Here is a 26,247-nt window from a genome sequence, read left to right as displayed (position 1 = left end):
CTATTTGTGGAAAGTGCCACATTTGAACCAGGAAAGCAATGAAAGACAGAACATCACATTTGCGATTTCTATGCGAGATAGTAAACCCTTGTGACCGCAACCTTGCACCAGAACTATCATTTGGTATATGAACATCTGTCTCCTCACATGACACTACATGGTACAGAGAAGACAATTACAGTGCCCTGTGCTGAATATATAAAGAAAACATCAGATGAAAAATCATATAAAAATGTACATCACTTTATTCCAATCTGTTTTTTATTTTAAGACTTAAGAGTAAAACCAAGTTGTCTTCGTTAAAAAAAAATAAAATATCAATGTTTCTTTTTCAGTAGAAAACGTTTGTGATTTACTGCACTTTTTAGACACAGAAGGAAGGCTGGACAATCCCTTCTCCGGCTAACGTCACATAAGGTCACATCCTGTCTTAACAAAGAAAGAAGGTATGACTAATGACCTTGAGGAAAAGCCTGCTTAGCACCTTTAGGTCCTATCACAGTGGGACAAACAATCCATCCACATATTAGTACAAATAAACATTGAGACAATAACAACAAATTCAACAGATGGATGTACACTTAAAATAATCTTGCTGCTCCCTCTGACGATCTTACATATTTTTGGTTACATTTTTTATGCTTGAAAGTCAGGTCCTTTCCCAAATGTATTATTTTACCGGCCAATTACAGTATGTCCTTATGATTGAAAGAAATGGATGGCAATTAACTGAAGCAATATTGCTAATTGTTTTGGTTTTATAAGTGATGTCAACATTTGGAAGTGATATCTGAAGGTCTAAGAGAGAGCATGGTCTTTGAATTAAACATCGGGTCAATGGGAGATAGAATGATGAGTGCATTCCTAGATATGGTGGAACAAGGTGACAGTTAAATGATGACATTTTTAACCTCGTGATTTCCGACAAAAAATGTTAAAGGAATTTTATAACGTTGATGATTCAGACAGTCGCAGTTAGACAGACTTTAGTTTGGACAATACATAGCATATAAGATGTTAAAAGTTTAATCATCGTCGTCATCGTCGTCGTCATCATCGTCGTCGTCATCGTCATCATCATCGTCGTCATCGTCGTCGTCATCATCGTCGTCGTCATCATCGTCATCGTCATCGTCATCATCATCGTCGTCATCATCGTCGTCATCATCGTCGTCGTCATCGTCGTCATCATCGTCATCATCATCATCGTCGTCGTCGTCATCGTCGTCGTCGTCATCGTCGTCGTCATCATCGTCGTCGTTGTCGTCATCATCGTCATCATCATCGTCGTCGTCATCGTCATCATCGTCGTCGTCATCATCGTCGTCATCGTCATCATCGTCGTCATCATCGTCGTCGTCATCATCATCATCGTCATCAGGATCGATTTTGTTCGATAGCACATCCTCCAGCCAATCCTCCAGCTCATCAGCTGTTGGCATGTCATCATCATCATCCATATCAAACCAGATACTTTCAGCCTGCAGAAGATACGACAGCTCAGTTTGGGTCTCGATGGACACAACATACAACAACTGAAATCCTACAGTGAGAAACTTACATCATCAACCTCCACTACACCAATCTGAGGTGAGGACAGGTCAATGTCGAAGGTCTTCTCCCAATAGGGGACAAGCTGCAAGCCACAGAGACATCCTTAAGCTTTGGTGTCCACTTTCACAACAAGGATTATATTTGGAATATCCAATGACTATGCATTTCTTAGTGCAATAAAAGCCATAGGGTTACCAGAGGGAAGTCATCGGGGTCGATCCAGACGATGCTCAGGTCAGGATTGTCGGTGTTATCCTCTGCCACTTCCTTCACGATTTCAAGGAATTCAAAGCCATCTGAAAGAAGCCCAAGAAAATGTCAGAAAACATTCAAGTGAGGAATGACGTTTTAAAATGACAATATAAGCGGCGTAATAAAAAGATCTCATACCTGGGTCACCCTCCTCAGCAAAAGCAATGATATGCTCACCATCAAGAGCATCCTCCTGTCAGAACATGATGGTTACAGTACATGAAGGGAAAGATCTAGTGCTTTTCTGATAGTATCAAAATAGTGTACGAACTACTACAGATCATGAGATCACATCTTGGAATACCTTATTAATATCCTTGCTTTGATTTATAATGTGATTTACTGTACATTAGTTTCATCATGTCTAGGTTTCTGATTACATGTGTAAATAGCAGTGCTTGCAAGGCAGCAGTTTTAGGCTTTGCTGAATGATATGGACCCTTTTCACAGACTGCGATGATGCATTTCTGCATGAATTAACTTCATAAATCTAGCTTTTTAATTTTTTTTAAAGCTACACCATGTAACTTGGTCCTCTAGCAGTTAAAAATTAAACTGTATATGTCATGCGGAAGATTTTATTTTGTTGCTGTTCAAAGCAACCAGTGGATACAGAGCAGATGGACAAATAAAAAACATTTTTTTGTTGTTGTTGTTATTTTAACAACTGGCGATTTTTATGAGGTGTGCCGTTTTGAATGGTCAGTTTTTCTCATTCATTCTGAAAACCGACCTTCAGCTTCACGATTCCCATGATACACATGGGCGAATGATGTACGTATGCAATTTGCCTTGAAATCTGCCCAAACTGCTCTTAAATATAAATCATTATCATCATTATCAAAGTGTATTTGGTTAAAGATACGGTTAGGAAGGATCATTTTTTGCATTTACATTAATACATTTCTTACATTAATACAATTTTGTATTTTTTTTAATCAAAAAAGGTACATAGTCTAGCTATTATTTACATTTATTTACATTTGTATCACTATACTTTTCATTACATACTTTGAATCAGGGCCTAAATCTAACTTTTTGCCACACCTGCCAATGACCAGTGACTATATTATATATATATATTTACCAGCCATGAAACAGATTAATCCTTATTAAAGTTACAAAAGTTATGTAGTCAAGAACAGTGAGTGATTTTTCTTTGTCTTTTGCTGTTTTATTATCATTAAAAACAAAGACAGCAGCAGGAATATTAGGCTGCTGTCACTTTAAGAGCGAATGCACTGATCCAATATACTGATAAACGAGTTTCTTTCTCAACTGTTTACGCTTACTTAAAACATAACTGACTATGTATACTTGCCAAGACAGACATTTTGACATAATTTTGTTTGAATATGTCTATTCAAGCGCAAGAAGACGTGAAAGAGAGCACAATTCAGTATCGCGTGCTGTCTAAGATGCAGATTTCTGGGCGTGCTTCGGATGTTTTTATGGGTAACGAATTCAGTTCTCTTTCACGTCTTGCACTTGAATACTTAAATTTGCAAGACACTTTTGTGATGATGCAGCACTGGCTCGTCAACTGTCCTGAGCATCGTTCACGTTCATATTCACAAAAATATTACCGGCCGACTGGCGATTGACGCTGTTTCATATACTCGCCAAAACTGATTTTTACTCGCATTTGGCGCTTGGCGAGTGAAATTTTAACCCCTGCTTTGAATTATAGAGGTCTAAATCAAGGAGGTCTGTAATACCTGGAGAGAGCTATCCATTAGCATTCCCATTCATCTCAATGGCAGAGTGAAATTATCTACAAGATGAACTTTGAAAAGAGTCTGTTCGAGCTGAATTTATTGTAGCAAACTGTCAAAAAAGAAGAAAAATAGAATGTTTCAGCAATATCAAGCGTTGCCTTGCAAGCACCGTAAAAACGACTGTTTCACTGACACAGCTTCAGCTTACCCAGATCTCATACATGTTGTGCGGCTGCATTTTCCTCAGTGTTGGCCTGCGGAGACATTTTCATTAACGTTCACTGTTGATTTCATTTCTCAATTTAAAGCACTTTTCACATCAGTCAACACACCTGTCATTGTCCTCGATGAATTCAACAAGTTCTTTCTCGCTGTAGGGTTTACCAGGGATGACGACGGGTTCGTCCATGAAGGGCTCATAGAAGTCCACCTCATTCAACTTCAATCCTAGTTTTGTAGCAACCTGCAAACAGGCATTGCAATGGTAAGTTTTTTACTTCAGAGTAAATTGACATGTATAGAAATAAAGGAGCAGCTTTTGAAAATGAATCATGCTGATTTACTTTTAATTTCAATACAAATATTGTTATACACTACAGCTACAATCATCTTTAAGCACTGTGGACGCCCATAAAATATTAAAAAAGTTGTTGGAATACATTACCTAAAATGAGTAATCTAGATTACATTACTAATTACAATTTTTGTTATGTAATTTGGAATCAGTAACCGACTACAATTAATCTACCCAGGACTGATTGTAGATACAACTAAAAATCACAGAGAAAGTCCAGTCTAATTGGTCAAACTAGGGATGTGTAAATTACGATTAGTTACCTTTGGACTAAAGGTGGCAAAGAACTTGATGTGTGGATGAAACTCCTCTGCTGCGTCCTCATATTCTTGGTAGTCTAAAATCACAAGACCACAGGTGAACTTCTCAAAACAGTTGATTTATTTCAATTTCGTGGAAAAAATTGTAAAACAATGTATTTCCATTTGGATACGTACGGTCAGATTTCTCACTCTTGAAGAAGCCCACCAGCTTGATATCCTCCTCAATATTATGGAAACCTTTCAACTCACGCACATTGCTAATGATCTCAACTGGATCCTCGATGACCTGGGAAAAGAGTCAATCAGAAAAGACAGTAAGACATGGGTAAGAAGGAGAACAATGGGGGGGAAAGGAAGGAGCAGGAAGTAAACTGAAAATGTGAGAGATTATTTTTCACGCACATCATAGAGGAACTCCACCAGTGTGTCCGCAGCAAGCTCTCCATCGTACTCAATGACCTCATCCTCAAAGAAGATATAGATACTGTCAGCCTCTTCTAGACCTGAGGAGGACAGAGATGGAAATGAACCTGGGTTTGAGAAATGTCCACCAGAGGTCATAGTTGTTCTTCTGCTGACATGCTAAAGTTTGACAAAAAATCTATACAAAAGGCATCAAAATAAAGCCTGAAAGAGCAAAAACCAATTTTGTGGATTTCCACAAGAAAACACACAGATCAGATCCAATTACACTTTCATGTCTAGTGCTGTCAAATGATTAATCACATGATTTTTATTGAAAAATGTACAAATATTATACGCTGATGAGGCATAACATTATGACCACCTTCCTAATATTGTGTTGCAGCCAAAATAGTCCTGACCCATCGAGGCATGGACTCCTCTAGACCCCTGAAGGTGTGCTGTGGTATCTGCACCAGCAGATCCTTTAAGTCCTGTAAGTTGCGAGTTGGGACCTCCATGGATCAGACTTGTTTGTTCAGCACATCCCACAGATGCTCGATTGGATTGAGATCTGGGGAATTTGGAGGCCAAGTCAACACCTCAAACTCGTTGTTGTGCTCCTCAAACTATTCCTGAACCATTTCTGCTTTGTGGCAGGAGCATTATCCTGCTGAAAGAGGCCACAGCCATCAGGGAATACTGTTTCAATGAAAGGCTGTACATGGTCTCAACAATGCTTAGGTAGGTGGTACGTGTCAAAGTAACGTCCACATGGATGGCAGGACCCAAGGTTTCCCAGCAGAACATTGCCCAATGCATCACACTGCCTCCGCCGGCTTGCCTTCTTCCCATAGTGCATCCTGGTGCCATGTGTTCCCCAGGTAAGAGACGCACACGCACCCGGCCATCCACGTGATGTAAAAGAAAACGTGATTCATCAGACCAGGCCACCTTCTTCCACTGTTGGCTCTTTCGGCGGTGGACAGGGGTCAGCATGGGCACCCTGACTGGTCTGCAGCTATGCAGCTCCATACGCAACAAACTGTGATGCTCTGTGTATTCTGACACCTTTCTATCAGAACCAGCATTAACTTCTTGAGCAGTTTGAGCTACAGTAGCTTGTCTGTTGGATCGGACCACACGGGCCAGCCTTCGCTCCCACGTGCATCAATGAGCCTCGGCCGCCCATGACCCTGTCGCCGGTTCACCACTGTTCCTTCCTTGGAGCACTTTTGATAGATACTGACCACTGCAGACCGGGAACACCTCACAAGAGCTGCAGTTTTGGAGATGCTCTGACCCAGTCTTCTAGCCATCACAATTTGGTCCCTGTCAAACTCGCTCAAATCCTTACGCTTGCCCATTTTTCCTGCTTCTAACATCAACTTTGAGGACAAAATGTTCACTTGCTGCCTAATATATCCCACCCACTAACAGGTGCCGTGATGAAGAGATAATCAGTGTTATTCACTTCACCTATCAGTGCTCATAATGTTATGCTTGATCGGTGTATTATGTACAGCATGTCACATGACAAGAGTGTTTTTTGAAGATACTTACCTAGTTTCTTGGCAACAGCTTTGTCTGTCTTCTCATCAAGTAGGCCAATTCCGATGTCCTCGTCGTCAAGATCCTCCAGGACTTGTGCAGCAAGCTGTGTAACAACAACAAAAAAAAAAAAATTAATGTCCTTCAGCTTCTTCAAACAGCATGTGTGATTTGGTTGAGATGTTTAAAAGCATGTTAGTGGTCCCCCTAAAAACTGTGTTGAGAGTTCCTGTGGAAACACTAAGGTAAGGTGGCTTCTTGTTTTAATCTTACTCAGGGATGGCATTTTGTCAGCCCAAACATTATGTATTTATTATCAAACTGAGAGCTGGTTTTGGTAGCTAAGTACAAACACACTCTGTTGGACAAGGACAGCACATTTGTTTTCGGACTGCACAGATATTTCAGGCTCTGCTGTAAGAACTGTAGTTAGTTTCTTCCACAGTCTTACATCCATAAAAGCCATCATCAGGAGCGCTGCCCCTGCACTTTCTAAATCGGTGTGAAACTTGACCCCGTATGATGGACAGCTGTCTCCACCAATCGCAGAGCTACATGTGCCTGCTGAGCCGGAGTAACAGGGTGCTGGGGTGGTGACAGGTGCACAAAACCATTTCTCCAAACATCTGAAACAAATGAAATAAATGCCCTTGCATTCCTATTCAAACAGACACACCATCTTCATTTTGAGCATTTTTGTCCATGTTGCTCTAAAATAGTTTAAATAATTTAATAGTGTATATGTAGAATAGGATATATCACTAACTTCCAAAAGGAGAAACAATGCAATCTCCATGCAATAACTATACATTGGGACCGAAGCTTTTAAACTTCAAAAATGATGCAAAATTGGCATAAGCATATCCTAAACATGTTTCATGTGACATGCACACTGTATTTGAGGTCTTTTGATGTCATTCTGATGTCATCATAGCTTTTCATGAAAAACAGACTGAACTTTAATTGGTTTTTCACTGATAATTTTCCCCTCCAGTGAGCTGTTGATGCATACCTAGCTAATGAATATATGTTCTAAGAACATTTCTCTAATGTTCCCATTACATTATGAAATTATAATTTCTAAAAGTTCTCTGCACATTCGAAATGTCCAGTTTTTCAAATGTTTTAAATCTTTTTTTTTTTTTTATGCAAGTCTTAAGGGAACATCCATTTTATAATTTTACAACAAAATATGGGAACATTACTCAGAAACATTTAAAAAACATTACATGACATCCAACTAAAAGGTTTTAGAAAAAAAACACTTTATGAACAATGTATAAATAACATTTTTGTGGTAAGATTTTGAGAACATTTTTAAAGACCCAACGTTCTAATATTAATGTTATTGGGAGAATGTTCATAACTTTGAGAGAACCTTGCCACAATATTAGCCAAAGTTCTGAGAACGTTACAAACGTGGATATCTAAGCGTACATATCTCATTCAACTACTTCAGATGTCAATACATCCACCATTTCTGCTGAACAGTCAATATTTCAGATGCCGCTCATCACTCACACTAACAATATAAGCAATAGTCTTTTTTATTTACCACATGCAAAATTATCAAACATTAATGACGAACTAAATCCTTTGAAAATAGATCTTCTAAAGACTATTATTGCAGATATAAATATTCTTAGGTATAAATAACTAGGGTGAAGATGCAAAGTCAACTTGCTCTTGAGTGTTCACAGACTGGCTTTGACCGTTCCAATATGGAGGACAGCAGTGCACCTTATGCAATATCTATGTGTTAACTACTGTGACCAAATCAAGTGAGTAAATGAATCAGAACGAATCCTTCAGATCAACTGAATCATTGAAGAGATCTGTCTCAAAATAATGATTCATGAATCACAAATGGCTAACATGCCAGTGAGATCTTTTTTGAATAATGAATTACATTTTCAGTCTGAGACTTGAAATTTGGTGCATGGGTTTTATGGACTGCATTTATATTATTTTTAGGACTTTTTATCATTTTTGAAGCTTGAAAGCTTCAGTTCTCATTCTTTAATTGCACAGAAAAAAAGATCATAGTAAATGGATTTTTATCCTTTCAAGTTCCACAGAAGAAGAAAAAAAGAACCACGCAGATTTGGAGCAACTTGTGGGTGCGTAAACAAAATTTTAATTTTGGGGTGATGTTGCAGGCCCATAAATCCAATTTTTAAAAATGTTTCTGTCTAAATTCTGAAATATTTTTTTGAGAAAGAAAGAACATTTTTTTCAGTGTTCTATTAATTTGTTTAAATTATTTGTCCGAGAATTTTATGCAAGTTCTTCCAGCTTGTCTCTGTAATATTAGCAGCAATATTTGAGTGATAACTCTTCTCTTTGTTAATGTGCTCGATAATAGAATAATGTCCTTACAACGATCTCAAGGTTTTCCAATCAGTTTAGTCCAATGCATCAGTGCAACATATTAGCATTAAAGGGGGTAAATAGGTCTGTTAAATGAACCTTAGGCTAAACTCAGCTAAAGGCCGAATAGACCACGGCTATATAAGGTGACCCACAAAAAGCCATGAGTCAACAAGAGAAGATTTTTGCAATGAAGCAGAGATACAGTTTGCTCATCACAAATCAGACATTTAATCATAAACACAGCCATGGGGTAACGTGCCTTTCTTTTTCCTCTTTATATGCCTCCATCTCTTCCAATCATATCTTTCCAATTCAGTATATAATTATCAATTCATAAATAACCACTAAATCTAAACATGGCCTCCTAAGAACAGAATTGAGAACAAACTCTATAACTGAGTCCTCTCAGAGTATTTATTAGCCAGCATAAATATTTGTTGTTTTATTAAGGAAATATAACCAGAGCACCCTAGGCCGGGTTGATGTAAATGAGAGCATACAAGTGTTTCTATAAGGGCAGAAAGCAGATCTTCAGTTATGAAGCATCACAGCGGCCTGTGCCACACAAACAGCTATGACAGCAGAGGCGTCTATAATTAGAGCTGCTGCAGAGACCAACCGGGACTATTTTGGCGAGGTGGTGGTGACGTTCAGGTTCCTGGGATCCGCTGACAGGTACAGTACTGCGCCCAACACTCAGTACTCTCAGCCGACACTGCAGATTTCATGCTAGGACCTCCAGAGCTCACGCAGCACTCAAGCTGTTAGTGTAACTCACGTAACAGTACAACAGCGCTGGACTACTGTGTATTCAGGAGCAAAGCCACATACAAAAAGTGCACAGGGTGCGTCTCAATTAGCTCAGTAGTCAGGGCACTGATTAGGGCGTCGGCCATTTTAAGGGCTGTCTCAACTGCAAAATCCACCCAGTGCACTGAAACTTTCACCGCCACAATCCACTATGTCTTCTTAAAGGGACAGTTCACCCAAAAATGAAAATTCTGTCATCATTTACTCATCCTCAAGTTGTTCCAAACTTGTATGAATTTCTTTCTTTCTTCTTTCATTTAAAAAATGTGGGTAGCCAAACATTTCCGTATAGACCTCCATAGTATAGAAAAAAGTGGATGGATCAATGGGGTCCATTGACTGTTTGGTTACAGACATTCTTAAAAATATCTTCTTTTGTGTTCGGCAGAAGAGAGACAGATTTGGAACAAGTTTTTTGGAACATTTTTGGGTGAACTATCCCTTTAACTAAAGTTCTGAAGTGTGAAACATAAATAGCGTGAGCCAACTCAACTCAAAAACCAACCGTAATTTAATTATATTTCATCATAAACATACGTTGTTAAACAGGTACATATTCTAGCTAACATTTATAATTAATTTACGACTAAAATGTTTTACATGCAACAATCAAAGTATTTATTAATGTGCTTTATATAACATAACACACATGCATTGTGGTGATCTAGCGAATGAGCTTTGGAGATTAATATTTTGCAAATAAAGTGGTAAATTATTTTGCTTGCATCGCTTCATAAGATTGAGATTAAACCACTGGAGTCACTTGGATTACTTTAATGATTTCTTTACTATCTTTCTGGGGCTTGAAAGTGATAGTTGCGTAGACTGTCAATGGAGGAACAGAAATCTCAGATTTCATCAAAAATATCCTTATTTGTGTTCTGAAGATGAACGAAGGTCTTACATATGGAAGAGGATTAATAATTTAAAAAAAACAACAACTCGAGATTAAAGTTGTTAAATTATGAGAAAAAACTCATTAAATTTCGAGAAAAAGGTCGAGATAAAATGTTGAGAATAAACTTATTAAATTACGAGAAAAAAGTTGTTAAATTATGAGAACAAATTCGTTAAAATATGAGAAAAAAGTCGTTAAATTTCAAGAAAAAAGTTGAGATAATGTTGAGAATAAAGTCATTAAATTATGAGAAAAAAGTTGTTAAATTACGAGAACAAATTCGTTAAATTATGAGAACAAATTCGTTAAAATATGAGAAAAAAGTCGTTAAATTACCAGAACAAATTCGTTAAATTATGAGAACAAATTCATTAAATTACGAGAATTTGTTCTCGTAATTTAACGACTTTTTTCTCATAATTTAACGAGTTTATTCTCAACATTTTATCTCAACTTTTTTCTCGAAATTTAACGACTTTTTTCTCATAATTTAACGAATTTGTTCTCGTAATTTAATGACTTTTTTCTCGTAATTTAATGACTTTATTCTCAACATTTTATCTCAACCTTTTTCTCGAAATTTAAAACAATTTTTCTCGTAATTTAACGAGTTTATTCTCAACATTTTATTTCAACTTTTTTCTTGAAATGTAACTATTTTTTTCTCGTAATTTAATGAGTTTATTCTCAACATTTTATTTTGACTTTTTTCTCGAAATTTAACGAGTTTTTTCTCAAAATTTAACAACTTTAATCTCGAGATGGTTTTTTTTTTATTATCACTTGGCCCTAATCCTCTTCCGTACTTACAGGTGTGGAACGACATGATGGTGAGTAATTAATGATAGAATTTTCATTTTTGGGTGAACTAACCCTTTAAAGTAATTGCTTAAATTACAAGAAAGAATGCGAATGCGCAGGCGCGTAATCCTTCGTTAGTCATTTTCGTGGATCCGTGTGAACGGGATAGTTTTGATAACGCTGTCATCTGTACAAAGACAAAACTTTTCCATTTTTAGTACATCGTGTAAATGTACCCTTAACCTACAATTAAAATGAAAACTGAAAAATAAAAATAACGCTAATTCATTTTAAATATTAATATAATATAATAGCATCAGACTGTCCCCCAAAAAAATGTTTAATGTTCATTTAAATGCAATGTGTGGACCTTTTACACCATTTCTCCTATTTCTATTTAGCAAAACTCTTTTTTTACATTTTTTTTTTTATTAAAGGCTACACCCACCCCCACCCCTAAACCTACCCTTAGTGATTTATAGTGCATACACACTTTATGAGCACATGTGGTCCCTGGGATTGAACCCATGATCACATGATTGTATATTGTTATATATTGCATTGATCTGCCAATTGAGCTACGCGAAACCCGAAATATGACACAGATAAAAGGGAACAATGCATTAAAATGAAAGTGCCCTGTTGTCGACAGGGGTGCAACTTTAGCAAACGCTCCTATGGGTCGTATTTCAGGGAAGTGACAAGCGACCTATATAGGCGTATTGGATGGAGAACATGTTGTACCTTTCAGATAAACATACTACTTGTGATGTGGACAATGCCACAGGCAATCCCAATCAAGCACACTAGAAAACTTCAGCATCTTCTCAGCAGGCAGAACCACCCCGTGTGGTCAAAAGGTTACACCATCGTTTAGCCATGCTGTCACCTGGATTCAACAGTGCTCAGATGTTATTAAAAACTTTGTGTGCAGGTCTCAGTGCAATCTATTGTGTTTGTTGAGTGGGATTAGTTTAAATGAGCGAATGTAAGTACTTCTAAGGCTAAATCTCAGTCTAAATGCTGACAGATTTCTGTTGGACATTGTGTTTTGGGAGAAGGGCAAGAACAGACTATCCCCTGACCTTTTAATTTTCACCAAAAAAGTGGTGTTTATAATGATAATAATTATTATTTATTTGATAAAATTTATGTCTAAAAGTAGTAATGTGTGGTAAAGACAGTAAGGCTCAATACACATTGGGACACTGATGGTGACATGACAACATCCTCATTGTACAACGTAACTACTGGTATTTCAACAGCAGAACTGATATTGTTCATTTAATTGTTGACGCGAGACCAGACGTTGCGTGAAGTACGCACATTGGAGATTAAAGGGTTAGTTCACCCAAAAATGAAAATTTGTCATTAATTACTCAGCCTTATGTCGTTCCACACCCATAAGACCTTCGTTCATCTTCAGAACACAAATTAAGATATTTTTGATGAAATCCGATTGCTCAGTGTGGCCTCACTGAGAAAGATAATTAACACTTTCAATGCCCAGAAAAGTACTAAAGACGTATTTAAAACAGTTCATGTGACTACAGTGGTTCAACCTTAATTTTATAAAGTGACAAGAATACTTTTTGTGCACCAAAATAAACAAAATAACGACTTTATTCAACAATATCTAGTGATGGGCGATTTCAAAACACTGCTTCATGATTCTTCTAAGCTTTACGAATCTTTTGTTTCGAATCAGTGGTTCGGAGCGTGTATCAAACTGCCAAAGTCACGCCCCCCAGTGGTGAACCATTGAAATTTCGAAACACTTGAGGCAGGAACACACCAAGCCGACGGTCAGTCGTCGGGCAGTTTTTGCTCGTCGGCCGACTACGTTTTCTCAGTGTGTTCTGCACCGTTGGCTGAAGTTGGTCCACGACGGCTTTTTTTCGTCCGATTCGAAATGTTGAATTGGCGTTGGTGCTCATCGGTCCGTCGGCCATCTGATCATTCTGATTGGTTGTTCAACTACTGCCACCTGCTGGTACGGAAAGGCATTTCATCTTACGCAGGCGCAGAACGGACGTGCTACTTGGCCGTTGACTGTCGAGCGTCGGTTTGGTGTGTCAGGGCAACTTTGGACACAGACGCTGCTGACGTGAGCAAACCCTGCAGTCTTCTTTCATCGCCACTAGTTCGTCAGAGTCGGCTTGGTGTGTTCTGGGCTTTATGACTTAACGAAGCCTCGTTTACTGAAATCACGTGATACACGCTCTGAACCACTGATTTTTGAGCTTCGAAGCTTCATGAAGCAGTGTTTTGAAATCGCCCATCACTAGATATTGTTGAATAAAGTTGTTATTTTGTTTTTTTGGCGCACAAAAAGTATTCTCGTCGCTTCATAACATTAATGTTGAACCACTGTAGTCACATGAACTGTTTTAAATATGTCTTTAGTAGCTTTCTGGGCATCTGATTTGCTGTCAATGCAGGCCTCACTGAGCCATCGGATTTCATCAAAAATATCTTAATTTGTGTTCAGAAGATGAACGAAGATCTTACAGGTGTGGAATGACATTCAGTAATAAATGACAGAATTTTCATTTTTGGGTGAACTAACCCTTTAAAATGTCAATTATGGTTTTTCTTGTGCAAACAAAGTACTTGCGTCATTTCATAAAATTGAGGTTAAACCACTGCAGTCACGTCGATTAGTTTTATGATCTTTTTGCGAACTTTTTGAAGCGTCAAAGTGGTAGTTGCGTAGCTGTCAATGAAGGGACAGAAATCTCTCAGATTTCATTAAAACTATCTTCATTTGTGTTCTGAAGATGAACGAAGGTCTTGCAGGTTTGGAAAGACATGAGAGTGAGTAATTAATGACAGAATTTTCATTTTCGGGTGAACTAACCCTTTAATAGTTTAGTAATAGTAATAGTTATAGTTAACAATAACAACACTGTTGTCAATCTTCTTATGCAATCTAATACAGCGTTACCCATGATCTGTCATTCAGGCCCTATGCATACTGTACTATTATTAATCAGCAAAAGCCAGCAGCTGACAATTTGGTGATGTATACCGTGTGCTACGTATAGCATAAACACACAGCTGCTGTGACACTGTAAGAACATGAGACCCGTTGCATGTTTTCAATCTTTGAACCAATGAGACAGCACGAAAATATCAGAACTGATGCTTCAAAAAGCTATCTTACATTACATATCCTTTTTTAGCATTAGTTTCGGTGTCCGCATATGGGCCTGTCGACAAACCCAAAGTGAAAATGTACTGAGATGAAACCAGAAAAGCAAATTCCTTTGAAAAACGACCCATCCGAGCTCATGCCCAGGGTGCAAATTTACTGTGTGGTGCATCAGCACATTACTCATGATAGATGCCATAGTCCAGATTGTTCCCAAGGCCACACATTCCCCAGGCTCTGGTGGAGAGCTTTTCCTTCTGATCCAGAGCAAAGCCACAAAAAGTCTAAATGATTTTTTAATTGAGTTTGTAACTGTCCTCTATCAAGGTTGAGCAATCAAAAACTATGGCTACTAATAAAGGCTATAGAAGAATTACTGCTTCAACCATCAGATGAAAATCAACACATCAGTGCAAACAACAAATTTAAAGTGCCATGCAACTCTGTTTATTGTTAATGTAACTTTCCGTGAACGATGAGAGCAGAACTATGAAGTGCCGGAAGTAAAAGACTACATGCTATAAAAAGCTGCACAGTAATTCCTGCTGCACTGGATCAGCAGTTTACTGGTTTGAGTCTTTGACTGACACTGTTCAAGGAGCATCTCATTTGACTACTAGATAAATATGTAGTTTTGCATTATGGTTAAATTTAACATGTATATTTAGAACCTGCTATCTATCTGTCATCTATCTATCTGTCCGTCCGTCTGTCGGTTGGATATATTTTTAGGATGTACTTGACAAGAGTTAAATTAAGACTTTATACAACAACCAGTGTTATTTTAGTATACTATACTATTAATATTTTATTATTTTTATATATTTTTTAGTGTTACATTTTAAACTTTTTATTAGAAAAACTTTATATTTATATTTAGCTTTAATTTATTTTTATTTCAGTTTTAGTAATTTAGGCACTTAAATGTACGTTTACGTTTTTTAAGTTTGCACAAATATTCATATTTTGCAAAAGTGAAATTAACGAAAATCAGTTTTAGTTAACAAAAAAAAAAAAAAAAATGGTTTTGACATTGATTCACAAGCAGTTATATGCAAAAATATTTTCTGTTCTTATTAAAACATTGCAAATAATATGTCCGCTAGAGTGAAGACTTTAAAAGTGACTTTAAGTGTGCATTTAAATTCCTATTTCGGTAAGCAACAACAAATCTGACGATCCGTCTCTAACGGACAAATCCTATGATTTTTGTCATCTAAACTGGTCCTTTCACAGATGACTTGAGTAAAGGATCTTCATTAGCATCTATGCTTCACAACTGCCCAAAGTTACACTGGTTCCAGCTGCCCCTCCCTCCCTTCTGTCCGATTTCTGAGTCAAACCCACCTCAAGGGCCAGCTCCTCAATCTGAAACTGTTTCTGGGCGACTCTGCTGGATCCTACGTACTCATGGTAGTACACCACCATCACGTCATATTTCTTCATCACAGACTTGTAATTCTTGGCATTAAGATCGTGAACGCGGTCCTTTCCATCGTACTCGGGGATGTCCATACCTTTCTGGCCCCATGACAGCTGCCCGAAGGTCAGAAGGAGCCCAAGGAACACTAGGTTCCACTTCATGATTCAATATACTTAAGTAGGGAAAACTGTAGTTCCAATGAATTTAAAACAAATCAACTAAATACTTCATAAAATTAAATTAGAAAGGACCTGTGATCCCCGCCACCCAGAACAGACAAGACCAAGTCCTGAGGCCCCCTGTATGAAACCCCTACACACGGGTAAAAGAGACGAGCAACAGGGTCGAGAGCGTTTTAGGGGGTGGGATCAGGTGGGTGCATGAGAGAGAGAGAGAGAGAGAGTGAGATTGATATGAGAGAGAGGGGGCTGCTAAAAAAGACATTTCTTCACGCAGTGAGCCAGACTGGAGATCACAGCAAGGCAAAGTATAGAATTAGTTCAACTTTTAAGGAAACAAAGTTTGCGCACAACATTGGACAACAAAATCTGAAGCGTGAATGAAAGATCATCAAGAATTAGATGGTATGAGATGGAGAAGGAAGGGATCATAAGGAAGGAAGGCTTTCCATGCCATATTGAAGGGATAGTTCACTCAAAAATTAAAATTACCCCATGATTTGCTCACCCTCAAGCAATCCTAGGTGACTTCTTCTTTCAGACAAATACAATCAGAGTTTTATTAAAGGATTAGTTCACCCCAAAATGAAAATTCTGTCATTAATTACTCACCCCCGTATGACCTTCGTTCATCTTCAGAACACAAATTAAGATATTTTTGATAAAATCCAATGGCTCAGTGAGGCCTCAAGATAATTAACACTTACAGATGCCCAGAAAGCTGCTAAAGACATATTTAAAACAGTTCATGTGACTACAGTGGTTCAACCTTAATGTTATGAAGTGACGAGAATACTTTTTGTGTGCCAAAAAAACAAAATAACAACTTTATTCAACAATATCTAGTGATGGGCGATTTCAAAACCCTGCTTCATGAAGCTTCCACGGGTGTGGAACGACATGAGGGTGAGTAATTAATGACAGAATTATCATTTTAGGTTGAACTAACCCTTTAAATAATATCCTGGCTCTTCCAAGCTTTATAGGATGAGATTTTGAAGTTCAAAAAAAGATATCCACACATCTCCGGCAGGTTAAAGGTACAGAGGATGTTTTCGTCGACTGAGTTTTTGAAATGAGTGTTTGAAATGATACACATTTAACGACTAGCTAAAACATTCTGACTGTGCTCAACATACAGCGATAGTTTCCTGCTCCTGAAGCAGATTTATATACTTTCACATGGAATTTGAACACCGACTGTAATCGCAGACTGAACGCAACTGGCTCTGACTGGACGCGTTTGAGTGCGTTCAGTCATAAGTATCAATTTACATTCATAATCGCCCTTACAATCGTTAAGCCGCGCACACACTTAGTGGATTCATTATGTCGGACTCACCTCATAATCTGCAGTTGTTACTCCTGTCTCCTGACAAAAACATTGCATGCGGCGCATGTAGTGTGGAAAGTTACTAGAGCGCGCAGCCGCGCGTCTCTCACAAGGAACGTCATGGCAGTGATTGACAAGCCAGAGGGCCAATCGTTTACGCGATGATCGCGTAAACGATTGGCTGATGTTTTTTTAAGGCCCTACCTCGTGCACAGATGATGTATATTAATATTATTCCTTTCAGTGCACCTAATAAATAGTCTTTTATCAGTTAGTAAACACAGTTTCAAGTAATATTGCAAAAATGTATAAAACAAAACATCCTCTTTACCACCTTTAATAAAAACCTTCTGAAGCGAAGCGATGCGTTTGTGTAAGAAAAATATCCATATTTAAAACTTTCAAGACTAAAATAACTAGCTTCCGGCAGACGGCCGTACGCACGTCGACTTGTGCCAAAAGAGTAACCCCTTACACGATGTCGAAATCCTCCGACATTTCTCTTTAAAAGTTCTTGTTTTAGACTTCTAATTCGTGACCGGTGTTTTGTTTTGCTCTCTCCTCTGCACTTCTGTGTTCATTCGTCAGAGTTCACTCTTTCGCCGTAAATCGATGCATACGGCCATCTGCTGCGGGAAGCAAGTTATTTTCTTTTTAAAGATTTAAATATGGATATTTTTCTTACACAAATGCATCGCTTTGCTTCAGAAGGTCTTTATTAACCCCCTGGAGCCATATGGATATCTTTTATGATGCGCTTTTTTTATTTATTTTTTTGGCTTCAAAATCTCATCCTCTATTACTGCCATTATAAAGCCAGTACATTATTTAATATAACTCAGATTGTATTCGTCTGAAAGAAGAAAGTCATATACAGCTAGGATGGCTTGAGGATGAGTAAATCCAACACTATCTCACAACCAATTCGTACGTATTTTACGAGGTGCGTACGATCTCACTCGTACGAATTCATACGATTTGTGATGGGTAGGTTTAGGGGCGGAGGTAAGTTTAGGTCATTCATACGAATTCATATGAATTTGGCAACTCGGAAAATATGTACGATTTATTAAAAAACGTATGAATCTGTACGAATTAGCCGCCTCGTAAAATACGTTCGAATTGCCGTGAGATCGGGTTGGCAAATTCATTTTTGGGTGAACTAACCCTTTAAACTATACAGACCTTGGATCTTGGCTAAAAATACAAGATGTAGCATGGAGACGGACGTGCGGCGAGGGTAGGGGGTGGGGGGTGTCTTGTTTGCCGCACTTGGCTCATCCGTGGTGCTAGAATGTGGCACTAGGTCACTTCAGGACATGATGGAGAGACAAGACTGGTGCACCTCCTTAGGTTTCACAGATGTCAGTTTGCTTTTTGGGCTATCAATTCTGGCTTGCACTTCTCTCTGTCCCATAATGGTGCATTTGATATGCAGCCCGACCGCATTCATGTTCAGTGTGTTTATCAGCGCTGACAAATTTTTTTTGATGGCCTACATGCCTAAACTCTGTGAGGGACACTACAGTAAGAGTATGCCCAAGATTATTTGTGTGCGCGTGGTAGCTAAATAGCTGAAGATTACTTTACAAATTGAAAGACGAGAGGCGAGTTATTAATAAAAATCACGTAATATGATCTTACGTGTTCTCTTCCCTTCAGCCTCTTTATTTAGTGGCCTGGAGTTAATGCCTATTTAGTCGTCAGCTGGTGGTTAATGATGAAGCAAAGTAGTGTGTTTGAGCGAGAGATGATGTGATGAAAAGGGGGGCGTAAGAAAAAGGAGAGTGCTTGGATATCACGGCATATCCGGTGTTGACTGTGTCAAAAGCATCAGCACATTTAGCATAGTCCTTTATTAAATGGTAATGGTAAATGTGACATCAGAACACTTAGAGTCAGTATGAAATCCTGTTCACCACCTATCTGATGTCTTTGATGTGATGTATTTCCAAATGATATATATATATATATATATATATATATATATATATATATACCAGTCAAAAAGTTTGTCAAAAGTTTGGAAACATTACTATTTTTAATGTTTTTGAACAAAGTCTCTTATGCTCATTAAGGCTGCATTTATTTCATAATAAATACAGAAAAAATAATAATATTGTGAAATATTATTACAATTTAAAATTATGGTTTTCTATTTTAATATACTTTAAAATATAATTTATTTCTGTGATCAAAGCTGAATTTTCAGCATCATTACTCCAGTCTTCAGTGTCACATGATCTTTCAGAAATCATTCTAATATGATGATTTGATACTCAGTTATTACAATGTTGGAAACAGTTGTGCTGCTTAATATTATTTTATAATCTGTGATACATTTTCAGGATTCTTTGATGAATAAAAAGTTATAAAAATATCAGCATTTATTTAAAATAGAAATCTTTATACACAACTATTCAAAAGTTTGCGGTCAGTAATTTTTTTTCTTTCTTTTTTTTGAAAGAAATTAATACTTTTATTCAGCACGGATGTGTTAAATTGATAAAACGTGATAGTAAAGATTTATATTGTTAGAAAAGATTTATATTTTGAATAAATGCTTTTTAACCTTTTATTCATCAATGAATCCTGAAAAAGTATCACAGGTTCCAAAAAAATATTAAGAAACACAACTGTTTCCAACACTGATAATAAATCAGCATATTACAATAATTTCTGAAGGATCATGTGACACTCAAGACTGGAGTAATGATTCTGAAAATTCAGCTTTGATCACAGAAATAAATTATATTTTAAAGTATATTAAAATAGAAAACCATAATTTTAAATTGTAACAATATTTCACAATATTATTGTTTTTTCTGTATTTATTATGAAATAAATGCAGCCTTAATGAGCATAAGAGACTTTGTTCAAAAACATGAAAAATAGTAATGTTTCCAAACTTTTGACTGGTAGTGTAAAGTACACAATTTTTTACATGTCTGTAGCATGAATCACTATGTAAATGTACGAGTAAGTAAACCATGTGAAAATAGTCAACTGGAGAGATGTTATTATGTCACAGTGACAACATTTAGATCTTGTTTTTGATCACCTGGCTTAAAATGGTTACTAAACTAATATTTATCAATATTTTTCATTATGGCACCATCTAGTGGTAAAAATAATATGATACAGATTAAAGACAAGAATGTTGATATAGAGCTCTTATTCAAAATGTCATTAATATTCTTGAGTATTTCACATATATATTGATATGATGGCTCTCTGTCATTACTTTTGACATAACACCAGAATGCAGACAAATAGGAGTGTCCAGTAATCCAGTGATCCAGTAGCTCTACACTTCAGATTTCCCAGGTATCTGTGAAGAACAGGCTACTCATTTCAACAAACTACAATTTGGAATACACTCTAATTTCAAATAGGCTACTATTTCGGATGGATAGTATGCAAATTAGGACGCAGTAACAAACACACACATTTGTTTCACTATTATTGAGGACATTGCATCTTCCATTTATTTTATATCAGATTAATGATATTTTCTAACATTCACAGAAAGATTTAAACAAAACATGTTTTTGCCGATTTAAAAGCCTATTTAAAGGTCTAACCTGACCAGTTTAGGCTGGTTTTAGCTGGATTTTTCAGCAGGTTACCCATTAACAGTAGTCCCTTGAAAATTAATTCCAGCTCAGCACTACAACAACCATGAAAAGAGGTTGTTAGCTAATGCTTTACAATGAACTCTGTTAGAGAGCTACATATCGCTATGTATCTGTTCAGTGTTCAATATAATGTCCAGTGTTGGGCACGTTACTTTAAAAAAGTAATTAGTTATAGTTAGTTACTTCTCACAAATAGTAACGGAGTTAGTAACTGAGTTACATCATTATAAAAGTAACTAATTACCAGGGAAAGTAACTGTTGCGTTACTTTTAAAAAAAAATAAAATATGTCAAATAACTTGAATGCCCCCAATATTAAATATAAGTCTAAGAATAAATTATTCTTGATCCGACTCGTGACTCATGATCCGCTCTTGCTTATGAAATTTCTCTGTACTGTACAATAAGTTTTGGTAGCCATTAAAGAAAATGTAGTTTCATATTTATGTTTAAATAGTCCTATGTTCTGTTTTAAATTCATTTACTTGATTATGAAAAGTGAACACCATGAGTAAGATGCATCATAAGATGCGCAATATATCGGGAGTCATGGAGTGGGTCAGACATGATTTTGACCACTTCATTAAGTTTTGTTTTATAAAAAGCCTCTCTTTAAAGTGAATTTCGTTTTGTAAAAATTGTATCTTAATTTTAATCAATGTTTCATCAACCAATTGCCTGGATTTAATAAATAAGAGGCAAATATAGCAGACAATATAATCATGGATGCGCGGGCGCGATCACTGAAACTCATTGTATAGGCTGCTTGCCTCGCAGACATGAGAAATATATCTCTAGAAGGCTTGAAATATCTACTTTAAAACGAAAAAGAAAAAGAAAAAAAAAAAAACCGAAAAGAGTCTACTCTGATTATGTAATCCGAATGAAATGTGCATTCTCTCTCCAGGCGCGTCCAGAATATGCGGAGATGATGAGAGTCAGCAATGTCAACTTCATCTTTGCAGCCTACACTGATTCAGAAAACATTACTTTATTAATAAACAATTAAAATGTTTAGGCTGGTTTTAGCTGGATTTTTCAGCAGGGTACCCATTAACACTAGTCCCTTGAAAATTAATTCCAGCTCAGCACTACAACAACCATGAAAAGAGCCTTCACAATAGCTAATGCTTTACAATGAACTCTGTTAGAGAGCTACATATCGCTATTTATCTGTTCAGTGTTCAATATAATGCCTTACTCACCTGGGGTGCGTGCGTTTCCCGAACAACGATGTAACTCGCTGCTGAACTACCATAGTACGATGCATCGTAGAACAAATCAACTAGCTAGTCACGACTGTTTCTCGAAACCGTATTTTCGCAAACCTGTCGTTCAACCACGTTGGTGAATGACGTCACGCAGATGGTGAAGTAATAACTTCTTTAAATGAATCTGTTTGAGATCGAATTAATGCTAGAATTTCTGCTATAAATTATGGACATGGCATTAGAGGACTAACTCTCATTTTCCTCAGTTATTTTGATTTATTTCCAGATTAAATCAAATGCTTGTTCTTACGTAGGCTACTAGAGCACGTACGCACATGCGCACTCTTCAAAAACGGTGCTTTAAATCTCTTGACAAACTAAAATATATACAGGGCTCTCAAGTTTTGAACTGAGTTCAGAGTGAGATTTCAGCGGCGGCAGCGACGGGGGTTTGGGTGGGGACGGGGGTCTGATATGAAAAATGACACAAATTCGTACAAATAAAAAAATATTTATTTAATTCAGCATTTTAGTGTGTATGTGAGTGAGTGAGTGAGTGAGTGTGAGAGATAGATAATGGTAATATAATCATACACATTATATTGTTGTTTTTCCTCAACATTGTAATGTGAAACAATATAAACATGGTAACCATATTCCGACTCTAGTGTACCATATATGTACGTTACGTTCTGCACGATAACTGGCGCGCTCTGCTTTACTAGTGTTTTTTCCCGCTCGCTGCTTGAGCCTATAATGCTTTTGTTCTTTAGGCCTATATTTTTTGTTTCCACATATCAGAATCAGAATCAGAATCAGAAAGAGCTTTATTGCCAGGTATGTTGTTTACACATACTAGGAATTTGTTTTAGTGACAGAAGCTCCACAGTGCAACAGAGTAACAGCGACAAGACAAGACACATAATAAAAAGAATAAAATAATAATATACAAATTTACAAGATAGACAAAGTGCAAAAAAAGCAAAAGACAATATATATTATAGACAATTGTATGTACAATTATGTGTGCAAATTGAGATATAAATAAGTGTTTTAAGTAAATAATATGTAATAGTGTTGTGTGTTCCGTGTTTGTCAAGTGTTCATGAGATGGATTGCTTGAGGGAAGAAACTGTCGTTTCATTGTTTAATGTTTTAAACTGAATGAAAACCTTAAGATAAAACACAAACTTGTTGTGTATATTACCTAATCATAAGTTTGTTCAGAAATGGTGACGACAACTTGAATAAAAAAATAAATAAAAAACGTCTCTCATTTTCTCAAAATAATCGTAATTTAAAGCTGCTGTCCGCGATTTTTGGCCCTCTAGCGGTTAATAAACAGAACTGCACGCGTCTTGCGGAGGAACATTCTTGCCGGAGCTACTTTTCTCCGTGTATGTCTCATGGTATGTCTATGGCGAGTCACGAAGTTACATACTCTGCGGCGAGTCCTACCAGTCCGGTCTGAAATAGTCAGAATATAAACACTTATTATAAGTGTACCAAAACACGGTTTGGAAAATGGATTCATGTTGTATATTCTCATTATATAATTTTTGTACATTTTTAACACAAAAAAGTTGCGGACTGCAGCTTTAAATACACGAATATTCGTTTTTTTACTAGCCCAAATATTCGAATACAATATTTTGGAAAAATGCCCATCACTACTAGCCAGGCAAGTTCACGTAAAAGTACTCTGGACAAACTGTTAACTAACCTACCAGCTGCCTGGACACAAATATTCCCCAGCAATTTGATGAGATGACTTACTGTACTCATAGGATATGGTCCCACATCGATCACGATCAGTCTGTAGCCAGATGTGAATCAATGTGACTGACAGATGTCCTCCTCTGCAGCTAACTACTTCAGCGAGCATCTGAATCAGTGCGCGAGCCCGTGAATCACAGAATGTGTCGTTGGAATCAGAACATAAATATTTTTGTGGCGGGAATATCTAAATCTTACCCGGATACAGTAATTCTATTTTCTGATTGGCTGTTCGGTAAGCTATATTTTTTATTAGATTAACTGGTGCGTGGCAGGGCCTTCTGAACTCTATGGGGAACTGGTTGCAACTTGTTGTGCGTTATCCTGGAGATTTTAGCCTGACTACGTCAGACTTCCTACTTCCGCTCAATTTCATTTCGCTTCTGTACTCAGTCTGAGGGTGTGTCTCAATCAGTTCCCTAGCTCCCGAGCTCGTGAATCAGTATATCGTGTACACGAATTCGGGCACTGGTAAGGACAGTAAAAGCTGCTGGTTCACTACACATTGGGACACTTATGACTCTATTTCCGGCGACGTGACAATGTCCTCATTGTACAACATCACTACTGGTATTTATGAACAACAACAGAGCTGATATTTTCTGACATTACTTGTAATGTTATTTAAAGTACATTATGATTAATTATTTGCTTACGTGCAACATTTCAGCCGTGAATAAATAATAAGTGTTAGCTAGATTATGCTCATTACCTGTCTAGCGATGTGTGTTTATGCTGAAATATAATAAAATAACGGTTTGTATTTTTAAAAACATCTATCGTATCGTTATGTGTAGTGAGTTGGCTCACGTGATTCAAGTTTCGCGCTTCAGAACTTCCGTTAAGGGAGCATAGTGAGCATCGATGCTCCCTGGTTTTCACGGTGCATTGTGGGACTTTTCAGGGAGCGAACGTTTCAGTGCCCTGGAAGGATTCTGCGATTGAGACAGCCCTTAAAATGGCCGACTCCCTGGTCAGTGCCCTGACTACTGAACTAGGGAGCTGATTGATACACAGAGAGAAAACACTTCTCTATTATGCCATTCCAGACTCTGTCTACGAAGCAAAGTGAAGTAGCAGAGTCTGGTATTACCAGGCTAGGAGATTTCTCTGCGTGAGAAATACAAGGTGTGGCGTGTGAGCGTGTGAACGGGTTGAAATGCGTGTGTCTCACGCCCAATGCGTGAGACTTGAGAGCCCTGTATATAAATGACTTGTATATATATTCGAAATAAAAGATATACATTGTACTTGATGTCAGCTTGCTTATTTTGCTCAAGATAATGATTTATTAAGTCCACATGTCATAAAAACAGGAAACTATGCTTCTAACCACAGCTCGAGAGCTGTCATTCCAACCACACAAGTTTGCGATGCAGTTTGCAAATGTTCGTTTGAACTATGGTTTCGGGACACACCAAATCGTTGAACTATGTAAGTAACGACGGAACTTGCAATGTTAGTTGGCTAACGATGCTTTTGGGAAACGCACCCCTGTTGAGTAGTAGCTGAATACCCCATCTCCGCTTCGCTTTTACAACATTTCTAATCCCTAATTTATCTGAATCATGTGCATGATTTATAAATCGAGGGAACGAAATAAAAAATCGTGCGCACAATTTAGTAAATCATGGGAACGATTTAGTCTACTATTTTTTTCCTGCATGTCTGGGGCTCCTTATAAGATTTCGTCGTGCTCCTAAACCTTTCTCGCTTCTTGTGACAACTAACCTATGCCACTCCCACACCATGAGTAGCTGGAGCAACTTTTCTATATGAAAAAAGAAAAAAGAAAAAAATTCTATATGACGAGACAGGCACAGGCGAGTGACGTATGTAGACAATGTCCCGCGAAAACCATCCCGTCAGGTATAAAATGTAATCACCTATAATAGGCTCACAGAAAATTTTGTTCATTTTATTCCATTTTCAAAAAACATCACGTAGTATGATTTTTTTTTCTCATGGGGACCAAAAAATGTCCACACAAGGACAAGGATTTCAGATATTACTATCTTTGTGGGGACATTTAACATAAAAGTACCTGAACCACATGTGATTTAATTATTTAATTAATCATAACTAACATTTCTTTTTCTCTCAGGAATGACATTTATATGCTTTGGAAACATGTCCCCACCACTTTGGCCAAAGTCAGTGTGTGTCTGAATCATGTCCGAATATAACTAAAGGGGAAATAAAACTAGACAGTTGTCTAAATGAATTAATCAAGAAATCCAGATTTGCTTTTACCTAGTAACAGAATAGTTTGCTAAAAATACATATGAAAAACCAATCACATTGTAGAAAAATGATGTAATGAATCACCTTTGCCAT

The 26,247-nt window shown here is 37.3% G+C and overlaps 1 protein-coding gene across 1 annotated transcript; it reads right to left on the bottom strand.

Moving 5' to 3' along the window:
* Nucleotides 1–227: 227 nt before the first annotated feature.
* Nucleotides 228–16,106, bottom strand: casq1a (calsequestrin 1a). The gene is made up of 11 exons (XM_048163910.1): nt 15,698–16,106; nt 6,327–6,420; nt 4,764–4,864; nt 4,536–4,647; nt 4,362–4,435; nt 3,857–3,987; nt 3,733–3,778; nt 1,945–1,999; nt 1,750–1,850; nt 1,562–1,636; nt 228–1,481 (listed from the first exon to the last, which is right to left on the bottom strand). Exons 1-11 carry the CDS (start codon nt 15,932–15,934, stop codon nt 1,026–1,028), a joined length of 1,482 nt encoding a protein of 493 aa, XP_048019867.1. The 5' UTR covers nt 15,935–16,106; the 3' UTR covers nt 228–1,025.
* Between the last annotated feature and the right edge of the window lie 10,141 nt (nt 16,107–26,247).

This window comes from Megalobrama amblycephala, linkage group LG17 (assembly GCF_018812025.1).
Source record: "Megalobrama amblycephala isolate DHTTF-2021 linkage group LG17, ASM1881202v1, whole genome shotgun sequence".
In the NCBI taxonomy this organism is placed as follows: Eukaryota; Metazoa; Chordata; class Actinopteri; order Cypriniformes; family Xenocyprididae; genus Megalobrama; species Megalobrama amblycephala.
This window is presented reverse-complemented; position numbering and strand designations above follow the sequence as displayed.